This window comes from Gossypium hirsutum, chromosome D02, assembly GCF_007990345.1.
Source record: "Gossypium hirsutum isolate 1008001.06 chromosome D02, Gossypium_hirsutum_v2.1, whole genome shotgun sequence".
In the NCBI taxonomy this organism is placed as follows: Eukaryota; Viridiplantae; Streptophyta; class Magnoliopsida; order Malvales; family Malvaceae; genus Gossypium; species Gossypium hirsutum.
The window spans coordinates 23,723,087-23,737,007 of NC_053438.1; the positions used below are offsets into that span (position 1 = coordinate 23,723,087).

At 37.9% G+C, this 13,921-nt stretch overlaps 1 protein-coding gene across 1 annotated transcript; it reads right to left on the reverse strand.

The window, feature by feature from the left end:
* Positions 1–5,099: 5,099 nt before the first annotated feature.
* LOC107951290 (probable acyl-activating enzyme 1, peroxisomal) lies at positions 5,100–7,668 on the reverse strand. The gene is given in 3 exon segments (XM_016886287.2): positions 5,100–5,741; positions 5,744–6,896; positions 7,357–7,668. Coding segments are annotated over 3 exon segments (1,665 nt in total). The 5' UTR covers positions 7,555–7,668; the 3' UTR covers positions 5,100–5,427.
* Positions 7,669–13,921: the final 6,253 nt, after the last annotated feature.

Sequence of the window (13,921 nt, forward strand, 5' to 3'; positions counted from 1 at the left end):
TCCATTGCATGCATGCTTAAATGGTTAGATTGGTTAGGTGTGAATTGCTTGTAAAATGGCTTGATTATAGGTAAATTTTGGATTCACACGACTGAGACACAAGCGTGTGACACAGTCGTGTGAGACACATGGCCTGGCGACATGGCCGTATGCCATCTGAAGTTTTCAAATGGTTCAATTCAGTGAGTTACACGGCCTAACAAATAGCCTAGCACACGGGCGTGTGGGGCAACTCAGCGAGTTACACGGCCTCGCACACGGGAGTGCGATACAGCCATGTGACCTTACTCAGTGAGTTACATGGGTGAGGTCACGGCCTAAGACACGGCCGTGTGTCCCTAGTTCGAAGGTTACACGGCCTGAGACATGGACGTATGTCTCAACCATGTGAGGCACATGACCGTGTGACCCCTGTTTTGCAAATTTTGTATATTTTTTCTAAACTTTTTAAATTTTTTTCAGTTGGTCCTGATTTGTTTCTAAGATATTTTTAGGGCCTCAAGGGCTTGATTTAAGGATAATATGCATGTATATGAATGCTTTATGATATGATTAAATTATATTGAATGGTATTAAGTTTAAATGTTTTCATTTGTTCGGTGATACTCTGTAACTCTAATCCGACGATGGAGATGGATTAGGGGTGTTGCAGGATATCTATTAACCAAGCTTTGAAGGAATTGCTCATTTCCTCTTCTATATACCCATATTAAGACACTTCCACTAGTTCTACTTACCCTTGTATTTTGGCGGTTCCTCTTATTACAACATTTACTCGCATTCTCAAATGCACCATACTCATTCTATCAAGCTGTTCACCAAGCGAGTCATACAGTGATTCCCCTTTTTTGTGCCCTAACAAACTTCCTTATTTACCATTCTAGCGGACTCCATTTTTACTATATTGTATACCTGCTCGCCATTAGATCCTGCCATGGCTAACCATGGACTTTTGATTTCGAAGAATCACTAACCCCTTTCGAGGTGTTGCCCCTAAGGACCTAAATATCATTCACATGGTGCCACCCTGAAGGACCTATATACCATTTACACAGTGTCGCCCTGAAGGACCAGTCGATAACCATCACCACGGTGTTGCTCTATAGAGTCGATAGACCATTGTCATGGTGTCGCCCTATAAAGCCAGTAGATAACCATTCCACGATATCGCCCAACTCCCTTGTATCCCATAACAATCTGCCCATTCCTTCAATACGCCAATATTTCCTATCTTCATCTATCCCATCAAAGTAACTCCCTCCGAACACTGCATTTTATCAATATACATTTCACATAAGGCATCGTACTTATTACTATAAACATATTTGCAAGAGTATACATACTTACACAGTGCTATGCAATCATAGCATATTCATTCACCATTTTCATATGCGACCAAGAATTCAAACAAAATCAGAATAGACACAGACCCAGATCATACAACCAATACCTCATCAACAGCCACTCATAGGTAGGGTACAAAAACTCACTTGAACTCATTCTTCCTCGCCAGTTTCACTTTTCCAAATGCCAAAGCCTTCATCGTTCAGGCAACTAAGCATGACAACCAAATATCAGTTAAATCGAATGCATTCAAACTTTAAAACCCATAAGCCATTATATAGAATCTTATCAGGAATCCTTACTCTCTCTCTCTTCCTCTAATCCATGAGTACATACAGATAAGAAAGCTTACCAGTTCCTCAAATTCTCTACTTCCAAACTTCAAATCTCAAGATCACTACCCCATGCAGCACTCTCCTTAACTACCTCTTCTTTAGAGCAACCGAAGAAGACGGTGTAGATTAGAATAATCAAAATTGAAAAGAATTTCCCCAACTGGTTAAGGCTTCCCACATAAATAACCCCTTACGCACGACCACCAAAGCCCTAAATAAGCCATCCATCTACAATCATATTGTCTTCCACTGAGGGACCAACCGGTTCTATCCTAACTGAACCAAAATTAAATTTATTTAATTATTAATTAGCCACAAGAATTTCAAAGTTTCCCAGTAGAGCCTGCCAACTTACTATTATATTTGATTAACTCCCAAATTCCGGTATGAATGGAAACCAGGTGTGACAATTATATTTAATTAATCGAAGTTTGAAAATGGAATTAAATTAATTGGTCATTGTGATTTCGTTAAATGTGGAAATTATTTCTCATAGATTCTTTTATGGTAAAGTTGTCATGATTTTAAAGGAATTAGAATTGGGTTGAGAAAATTATTTAATAAATAATATTTATTTTGGAAAATAGAAAAAAAATGTATTAGGTCAGATTAAATTGTAAAGTGTTGGGTTAAAAGTTTAAGAAACACATATAATTGGACCTAATACAAGAGAGACCCAAAACTCCCTCATGACAAGTATAAGGGGTGGCAACCCTAGTAAAATAACTAGGGTTAGTCACCCCTCTCTCTCTTAATTCAACTATGGGATTTTTTTATATTAAATAAAATTATTTTCTTATACTAATTCAATTAAGGTTTCACTTCCTCTAGTAGGGCTAAAAATACACAACTTTGAGATATTGTTATTCTACCCAAAAATAAGTCAGAATTTATTTCTAATTATAAATTCTATTTTCTAAGAATAACAATTCTACTAGTTTCTAAACGCGCGCGCGAGAAAGAGAGAGAGCGATATTTAGTTTCCTATTGAAAGTAAAAATATTAATTCTGATTTTGTGTTTGATTTGAAATAATTTAAGCCCACACTCGAGGCAACTCATGGTAAAGAATAGCGGAGATGATTGTTTGGTAGAAAGTCGGGCACATCTAGGATCCATCTCACTCAAAGCATAGGTACTATTTTGGGAAAAAGTTTTTTTCTATAAATATCACAAACTGGCTTGATTTTCAAATTTTTTATTTTTTTGCTGTGCAAGAAAACTATTTTCGAATCGAATTTTTTTCAATAGCTTAGTCATACCTTCCAAGCTGAATTCACATTTTGGAAGATCAACTTCATTAAGTGAACTTAATGTGTCATCTTTCACAAGTCTAGTGATTCTTTCTTGGTTAATATAATCAAGTCTCAAAAGTCAAAGGTATGTCTCATTAGATTAAGAAGTTTTAAGCCTTTTATTTTATAGTTCAATTTCAAGCAGTGTGTACATTTTTTGTTTGATAAAATAGAAATTATTAGACATTCATCCATTACAGACAATAGTATGATTTCTAAATATTGCAATACTATTATTAAAAGTCACGGTCAAGCCGTCTTTAAATTATTAAAACTCTCTTTTCGATCTTGTTTATCTAGATTTTCCGCTAGAGGCATCAATTCTAGCGTATGAGGCATTTCCACTAGATTTTCCTCTGTATTCTGTCCGTCAACCACTCCTCATGACTCGTCGTCTCTATTGGTTGGTTGTTGGTCCTTACCAAGTCTTCCTTTCTTGTTTACATTTCGAAGTAACCCTCAAAAGTCAAACTTTCCAATCCTATTAAGGTATATCATTTCTTCTTTTTATCAAGGTTTTGCATTTATTTTTTTATAGAAATGTAATCTATTTTCTCCATTCGAAATGGGTCTGTTTATTTTTAGGTGAACTTATGATTTTTTTTTCCTTAAAGTTTTTTTTTACTTTGGACTAAACTGATCTACGTAAATCAATTAAAATAAAATGCTATGGAAAATGCTTTCAAATATTTTCACTGAAGAAAATAAAAAAATTCTAAATTATGATGCTTCTAATGCTTTGATAAATGATAAATGACATGAACATTAACATTAAAAATAGTGGCTTGTAAGATTGACATGGTTTTGTATTATATATATGTATGTATATATACATGGATGGTAGTTAATCTTTGGAAGCATGAGTTTATGGCTGCTACACAAACACAGACAAAGAAAGCCTACTAAACTCAGTTGATTTGATTAACTGATCGAAAATGACTCGGGTTTGTTTTTTCAATTTTCCCTTAAAGTTGGTTCAGTTTTGGTTCCATAAAAAAAAAGGGAAAGTTGATTAAGTCAATTTTCAATTTTTTGCACTGAATCGATTGACCTGATTGATTGCTCACCCTAATTGGAAGGTAAGACGACCAAGTGATTTGTGACACCTCACAATTAACCCAATCACTGGATTCGAATATATGATAACACATTATGTTTCTGGAGCAACTTAGATTATCATAATCCAATTACAGAATAATTAAGCATATAAACATGGGATAATTTAAAGCATTTTCAATCTTGAATATAATTATGATTTATCGATGTTTAATGACCTCACTAAGTAGGTCTCGGGGTTATACAGGGTTAATATACTTTAAAAGTTGGTTAAATTCGACCGTTAATTTTGGTTCTTATACTTTTCGAATTAGACAATTTTAGTCTCTTTACTTTTTGAATTATGAAATTTTAGTCCTAACCCAAACAATAGTAGTTAAATTCGTTCGGTTAAATTCAATTACTAGTTCTGCACTATATGTACAGTTGTAGATTTAATCAATATTTTCTAATTGGCTCATTCTAAGCCCCTATAGCTTTTCGAATTTTGAAATTTCAGTCTTGACACAAATGACCGTTATTAATCCATTAATTGAATTTTCAGTGAGTAATATGTAGAAATAACAAGTTGGCATGACATTACACATATAATAATAATATGTTTGCAGTATCAAATTTTGGAAATAGCAGAACTTAATCAAATGAATTCAACATTTATCGTTTAGTAAGGATTGAAATTTTAAAATTTGAAAAGGGCTAAAAATGACCAACTTAAAGTATAAGGCCTAAATCCACAACTTTTGCAAAGTAGAGGAACTAATAGCAGCATTTGCACAAATTGTGGATTTAGGCCTTATACTTTAATTTAGTCAATTTTAATTCAAATTTCAAATTTTCAATCCTCACCAAACGATTAAGTTAAGTTTTGTTATCTCCAAAATTTGATGTGCCAAACATATTACTGTATGTGTTTTTTATATATTACTTAATAAAAATCGAGTTAATGGTTTAACGACTGTCGTTTGCATCAAGATTAAAATTTCAAATTTGAAAAGTATAGAAACTTAGAATGATCCAATTGGAGAATATGTACCAAAACTACAATGGTATGTATAGTATAAGACTAGTAATTAAATTTAACCAAACAGATTTAATTGCTATTGTTTAGATTAAGTCTAAAATTTCTAAATTCGAAAACTACATGAGCTAAATTGGTCAACTAAAATTGACCAATTCGAAAAATATAAGACTAAATTCATAACTTACACAAATTACAGGGACTAATAAAAGAATTTAAAATAAAATTTATGGTTGGCTGCTTTCTAAATCAAAGCAGATAAAATTCGTGTAAATTCCATCCTGTTAAAATAAAAGCGTGAACAATTGATGCCTCCACCTTTGGATTTATAATACCAACCTCAACCTGCCACAAAGACCTCACCTTCCATTAAAGGTGATCTACAATTTGCTCTTACTCTTTGACATGCTTCCTAATGCCTTGGCCTTCTCTCGTAGAACATATTTCTGCGTCTTTCCAGTCGAAGTCTTAGGCAAATCCTGGAAAACCACTGTTCGAGGAGCCATGTAGTGGGGCAAGTTATCTCGACAATATTTGATAATTTCATCAACACTGGCTTCGTGACCGTCCTTCAACTTTACAAATGCACAAGGTGTCTCCCCCCAGTAATCATCTGGTCTTGCCACCACAGCTGCCTCTAGCACAGCTGGATGGCTGAACAGCACTGATTCCACTTCAATGGAGCTTATATTTTCCCCCCAGAGATGATTATGTCCTTGGACCGGTCCTTGAGTTCAATGTAACCATCAGGGTGTCTCACTCCCAAGTCCCCACTTCGGAACCATCCACCATTAAAAGCATCCTTCGTTGCTTTTATGTTTTTAAGGTATCCATTCATGACAGTGTTGCCTCTAAACATAACCTCACCTATACTCCTTGCATCAGGTGGCATACTCTTCATAGTTACAGGATCTTTAACATCGATTTCCTCTATACCAAGATGATTCAACCCCTGCCTAGCCTTGATCTTAGCCTGTACTTCTTGAGGCAGAGAATCCCATTCTGGTTTCCAAGTGCATACTATTCCTGGACCATAGGTTTCAGTAAGGCCATATGAATGAACCACTCTAAATCCCAGTTCATCCATTTTGAAAAGTACATGAGGTGGTGGTGGTGCGGCTCCCGTCATGATCACAACCTTCCCTGGAAGACGTCTTTGGTTGCCAGCTGGTGCATTTATTATCATGTTCAAAACCGTAGGTGCACCACCCATGTGAGTCACCTTGTACTTAGCAATATTAGAAAATATTCCTCCCGCAGAGACATTTCTTAAACATACATTTGTACCACCTTGAGCAGCAACTCCCCATGTAAGACACCATCCATTGCAATGAAACATAGGAACAGTCCATAAATATACAGGCATTGAGGGCATCTCATTGAGAAGAATTGTGGCTAGAGAATTGAGATAGGCACCTCGGTGGCTATAAATAACACCTTTTGGGCTTGATGTCGTACCAGAAGTATAATTAAGCGAGATGGGTTCCCACTCATCTTCTGGTCTTCTAATATCAAAATCTAGTTTCCCCATTGCTAATAGACTGTCATAGTCCAAGTTTGCAGATGTGGAGTTGGTGTTGCTCCTGGAAGGAACTTGCCGATCATGATCCGGGATCAAGACTAGTTGGGGCAGCTTAGCACTCTTGTTGGATAGTATTTTCAATGCTCCCTCTGCAATATGGAGGAATTCGTAATCTACAAAAAGGAATTTGGCTTCAGAATGCTTCAATAACACTGCCACCGTTGAGGAATCATGACGTATATTAAGTGTACATAGAACAGCCCCAGCCATCGGAACACCAAAATGAAGTTCATACATCGCTGGAACATTTGGGGCTAATACAGCAACCTGCTCTCAAACAAGCAAAGATCACCTTGGCATGCAGTAACAAGGAAAACACTATAGAGGTGAAAAGAAGATAAAATCAAGTTCGATAATTGAAGTATGGCCTATAGAAGCAAATCCGTTTAATCCAAGCTTAGAAAGGACAATAAATAGCATTTTTGAACGAATATCACACATCCAATGCAGAGGAAGAGGGAGAAAACACCAGTAACACAACCTCCAAAACCAACTCAATTGGAATATAATTCAACCAGTAACACAAAACTGGGAATGCAAGTTTCCCGGATTTGAATCCGAAAATTTAACAGCCAAATAACTAGATTTAAAATTTAAAGTCTTGGGCTTTGACAAACTAGTCTAAAAAAAGCAGAAAATCACTGGATTGAAGAAAGCTAAAGCTCATAAATGGCAAGGAAAAAAAACTAGGGATAGAGTACAGAAAGGAGGCAAAAGAGAGAATTACCACATGACGAGGGGCAATTCCCAGCTGGGCAAGCGCAGAAGCGAGACGAACGCACCTCTGACGAGTCTGTTTCCAGGTATACTTGACATCACCGTGGACAAGGGAGACAGAGTCTGGGTAGATAACCGCGGCGCGGTCCAAGAAGGTGATTGGAGTCAAAGGAACGTAGTTTGCAGAGCACTTGATTGAACCTTCCATATCTCCTTCAACGCTTCCGTGGGAGATTTGGCAATGTAAAAGATTAATTAGTGTGTGAAGATAGGATTATCGGATTGATTCTGGACTGTGTACTCCTTGCTTTATGGTAATAAAAGGTTTTTTTTATATTTATGTTTGTCTTACCTCATCACATCATATAAACTAATGACATAATAAAAGAGAAACGTCAATGTCAAAGTTGGGGCAAAACCCCGTTAAAAGATTTTTTTTTTTTGAAATAGGTTCGGTATTTTATTATTTACCGGAATAATTCTTTTCCCTGAAAGCGCGTCTACGTCAGCGCGATGTCAGGGGACGTGGCAGAAAATTGCGTCCCTGAGGGCGTGTTTTACTTACGTGGATAGAAATCGCTCCCTCAAAGGCGCGTTTTGTTGCTACGTAAGCGCTCCCTTGGGGACGCGTTTTGCCCGCTTCTACTCACGTTAGGTTTTGGGTTTTTAGGGTTAGGTTTAGGATTAGGGTTTAGAGTTTTTAAGATTTTTAGCATTTTGGAGAAAAAATTAAACAATTAAAGGATTAGGGTTTAGGGTTTAAGATTTCTTAATTAAATTAATTATAATTTTTTCAAAATTGGATTAAGTTTCGTGTTTATGGTTTTTTAAGAAAAAATTAATTAAAGGATTAGGGTTTAAGGTTTAAGATTTCTTAATTAAATTAGGGTATAGGGTTACGTGAGTAATTTAATTAAAAATTTATTAAGGAAATCGCTCCTACGTGGACGCGCTTTTGGTACAGTAGGTCCTGAAAAAATAATTTCGAGTTGACGTTTCTAAGCAAATAGTATAAAAACGCTTCAAGCATGATGCTTTATTATAAGAATTTCTGAAATCGCTCCCACGTGGACGCGCTTTTGCTACAGTAGGTCTTGAAAAAATAATTTCGAGTTGACGTTTCTGAGCAAATAGTATAAAAAACGCTTCAAGCAGGATGCTTTATCAGAAGAATTTCTGAAATCGCTCCCATCTAGACGCGCTTTTGCTACAGTAGGTCCTGAAAAAATAATTTCGAGTTGACGTTTCTAAGCAAATAGTGTGTAAAATGCTTTAAGCAGGATACTTTATGAGAAGAAATATTGAAATCGCTCCCACGTGGACGTGTTTTTGCTACAGTAGCATGTTTGGGCTGAAGCTATAAATGAGGCAAAAAATGTTCTTAGATTGCATAAGTTACAGCAAAAACAATTTAGAGAGGCTAAGAAGGTTAGAAATTAAAGATGAGTGAACGTATTAGTGTTGTTATTTACTATGATGGTGAGGTTTGCCACACCGAGAACGGTGTTATTTTTTTATCGGAGAATACAGTGCGACTGGTTTTTAACCAGAACATAGATTTAACAGAACTTCGTAAAAGAATTAGGGGAAAATTTTTTGGAATGACGCCAATGAAAGTTCTGTCTATTGCGTATTGATTTTTGTTCTTCTGTTGATCCAGTGACATATGACTCGTTCGACATAACAGGTGCTCGTAGCTTGGAGGCAATAGTGCAGACTCATCTTGCTAGTGAAGCACCTTATATTGAGTTATATGTACAATTTACATCGCCAAATGATGTACTTGCGACTGGTGTTCAAGAGGTATACACAACCCCTGGCCGACACTCGGTTAGTGAGTTACAAAACACGGAACAGCCCATGTTTGGTAGTGGTGTAGAATGTACATCCCCTGCAAGACACTCTGTCGGTGGATGGGACATGTACGTCGGTGGCTCGATGTTTAATGTTGGAAATACGTACTGAGGAATGGCATCAAGTTCTAGTGGTTGGCAATTTACATCAAATTGGGGACGTTATGAAATACCCAGAAGAAGGGATGATGTACTCCCTACGACGTCCACCGGTGAGGGGACCTTGTACGTTGTAGATGATGGTGGGTTAGAAGATGACTCCGATCTGGATCCACCTCGAGAGCCCAGGCCCGATGGTGCAGAAGTTGGCTTATTTTCTGAACCTGAAGATGCTAAAGGGAGTTCAGATGAAGAAGAAAATCCATGATTCAGAGTATACTCACCTCCAGCCCACATGCTCCAGCCCACATGCATAATGTTGATCTGTCTGTAGATGATGCGTTGGAGTTTCCAGACCTACCACACCGGTTGCGTGATCGTACAAGTTCAGGGCTGGATTCGGGTGAATTTGAATCTGGTAATCAGTTTTCTAACAAGGATAGTTTTATTAGTGCTTTGAAACAACATAGCATCAATAAAGACGTTAACTACCACGTGGTTAAATCCAAATCTGATAAGTTTGAGGAGAAGTGTGCCGTGCAAGACAACACATGTTCATGGAAAATCTACGCCTCGTTAAGGAAAAAAACAGGGTTGTGAGAGATAAAAAAGTATAAAGGTCCACATACATATGCTACAGGTACAATATTGACGATTTCTAAATAATACTGTTATTATGTAATGTTGCATTATTTAATATACTCCGTTTATAGGTGTTTCACAAGATCATCCCAAGATGGATTCAGCTATGTTAGCTAGCTTGATACTACCCACGGTGAAGGCAGATCCCAGGACTTCAGTGCCGGTCTTAATTACCAATATTCGTAGCCAAATAGGGTACACGCCCTCTTACCGCAAGGCTTGGATAGCTAAGCAGAAGGCGTTGGAGAAGATGCATAGTGGGTGGGACGCTTCATATAATGAAATATGGCAGTGGTGTCAAGTGTTAGAGAGATACGTCTCAGGTTGCATCACAAACCTTGAAACAGAACATGCGTACTACAACTGTCGATTGCTATGTGGATGCCAAGTGTTCAAACGCCTGTTTTGGACCTTTAAGCAATGTCGAGACGCATTTCCATACTGCAAGCCATTGGTACAAATTGACGGTACCTTTATGTTTGGTAGGTATACTCAGCGGCTATTGCTTGCAGTGGCACAGGATGACGGTGGAAGAATTCTTCCAATTGCGTTTGCAATAACACCGGGGGAGTCATCTAATGACAGAGATTTCTTTCTATCTAGGTTAAAGAGGCATGTGTGCCCCAAACCTGATATCTGTGTTATTTCAGATCGGGGCATCGGTATACTAGTTGCATTTGATCGACGGGAAGCTTATGGCAGCGCACACACCATCGATATTGCCTAAGGCACATTGCTTCCAACTACTATAGGCAATATCCATCTAAGAGCGAACGACGACAAGTGACTAACATGGGTATTTAGTCTCTATTAATATAATTTCGTTTGTCATTTTGAATTTATTGTAAATGAAAAAGTGGTATGTAATATTCGCTATGAACTTATATTGGCAGGATATGAAATAAATAAAGATCGATTTTATGAGATGCTTGCAGTTTTGCGTTCAATTAACGGCGAAGGCGCGGACTACCTTTGTAACATACGTTTCGAACAGTGGGTACAAGCATACGACGGCAGCCTACGATATGATCATATGACCTCAAACCTGGCTAAATGCATAAATTCTGTTCTAAAAGGAATGCTCCATCTACCAAAAACATCGGTGTGTGTGAGACATATTTTCGTTTGGCGGCGCTATTTCCAAAGCGAGTAGCGAGTTATGCAGGTCAGATGCAGGGAGGCCATGTATGGTGCAGTAAGGTAGTGCAATAAATTAACAAGGCCAAGGTGCGGACGAACACCATGCACACAGTGTGTCACGATCGAGACAACTTATGGTTTCGCGTGACAGAGTTTGACAGACTGCACCAAGGTGTTATTGGCGGGCAATATCATGTACACTTGCGAAATAGGACTTGCGATTGTGGGATGTTTGATGCACTTCGTTATCCATGCGCTCATGTAATTGCAGCTTGTCAGAATCTCCGTCTGGATCCGATGAGCTATGTCGACGAAGTGTACAAATTAGAAAACATGTACAACGTCTAGAGACACGTTTTCCCATTGATCCCAGATAAACGTAAGTGGCCGCCCGTATCGCTTGCTCCTTTTAAGCTGTTACCGGATAGATAATTGCATCGCAAACCAAAGGGTCGACCTTACTCGACTAGAATACGTAACAATATGGATATCTGAAAAATAGCCAGTCAACAGAAGTTACGCAGATGGTGTAGGAATCCAGGCCATACAAGCCGATCATGCCCAAATCGAAATAGTTGAACGTCATTGTAAAGAACTTTGTATTATTTATAATTTTTTAAATAAAAAATTAGTACAAATATTCAAAATATTTACTTATTTTATTTTAAATCTATTTCATTAAAAATATTAAAGTAAATTACAGTCACTTTATTCAAAACAACGTTTATTTTATTAAATGAAATAATATGCCAAGTGTTCAACATATTGCCTTATTTAAAAGAATTTCTATTATTAAGAATATTAACTATTTGGTATTTTATTAAATGAAATAATATCAAAATATTCAAAATAAACTATTTTGTATTTTATTACATCAAATAATATCAAAATATTTAAAATAAAATATTTTGTATTTTATTACATCAAATAATATCAAAATATTCAAAATAAACTATTTTGTATTTTATTACATTAATATAAATTATTTTGTACAAATATATTAAAATAAAAATCAATCTTCATGCCCACCAGATTCAGTGCCACATGGCAATGTCGACGGTTACGCGCTGGATTCCTTCTTTGTCCAGCTTTCGGCGGGGGTTGTGGTTGCTCCGGCGAGGATTCTGGTTTATCCGGTAAGGGATCTGGTTGTCGGTGTTGGGACGATGAACCACCTTGATAGAATAGTGAATGTGGAGGTGTTTGCATCACCAACGGCGAAGGTGTTTGAAACTCATACAGTGATGGGGTTTGGTAAAAAGAAGAGCTCTCGACGGCCCCTCTTACGATCCCTCCTACGACGATGGCCTATACATCAGCGGTGCACTCGGCGTAATCGAAAATGGAGATGAATCGGGCCATTGACTCCAACCTACCATGGGACTAGAAAAAGGAAACATATAAGGGTTAGGATACATAAAAGGGCTAGGATACCCACCTGGCATCATCTGAAAAGGTTGTGTCATGGGTATCGTCGGTTGAACTGCTGGGTTGGGTGACTGTGTCGGTGCTGTTGCTGGGCCTGATGAAGTTATGGGGGCTGATGATGGGCCGGATGAATTTATGGGCCTCGTTAATGAGCCTGCGTCGTCGTCCCTTCTTCATGGATTTAAAGTGCCACGTCGTTCCCTTTGGACACACAATTGTCGTTGCTTCTCCTCTGGCGAGAGTAAATACGTCTTCCCATGGATCCTAAACCATGGCATGTATTTCGGCACGGACGCTAACTCTGGAACAATGATCGGTTCCCGAGTAGGTATATAGTCATACCGATCTTCCTACATTTAGATGCAGTGTGACCAGAATCTCGGCCAATCCGTATGCAATTACCGTAGATCGATTTTGTAATAATCATTCAACACCTCAGGTGCCACGGGAATCGGTTGTCGGAATCCAAATTTTCGTAATACTCTGTCCGACTGGTGCATTTCCACAGTCATAAAGTTGACCAATGAGACTTTCACATGTCAACCGTTTCGATTTTGGAAGTACTCATCCGGACTTACTGCCCGAATTGTCGGATCCTATGGTGTCCATTCAAACTATATGACCATGATGGAAATATTAGTTATGTACTAAATATTAAATACCAATCGACTATCTCATTATGGAAATATCTATTTTATTTAATACTTACTTGTGCTTCCAATCGTTGGTCCAATAAAAGCCGTATGTCTTCAAGAGAGGTAGGTAATCGAGCATAACTTGCCGGATGGTTTCACCTAATTGAATAAATTTTTAGCATTCGATTATATTTTAAATCCACGTAATAATTATAAAATCTAATATAAAATTTACCTCGTTATAAGTGGGAATGTATACGGGTGGTCCACTTGATGACGTAAAAATGGAAAGCGAAACCGTGCCTATCACTGCAGTAGTGACAAGCAACCTCCGATTTTTGCTTTATTCGGTCGCGTCGCCCCGCACATCTCCCGGTACAATGTTGCCAACACGGTAAACCCCCAGCTAAATTCACTAGCTGCTCGAAAATCAACGAGTTTCAGCAGCCATCTTAAATGCACGAGGTTCCGTGACAAGTTCAGCATCAGATAACCTCCAATTATCTGAATAATGTATGCCCGAGCATATCGGATTCTTTCTATTTCGGTTGAATCATCATCTGAATCCGGGAATGTGTCTCGTAACCAGCCCATCTCAATTCGACCTCCGTTAATATTCTCCGGAATAGCGCCCAACAGCTCGTAGCATACCGCTCCCCAATCACCAGATTGAACAGACCAGGTGACTGCGTACCCGTCCACTGGTAACCCCAATTGCAAATTGACATCTTCCAAAGTGATAGTGCACTCTCCACATGGAAGATGGAATGTGTGCGTC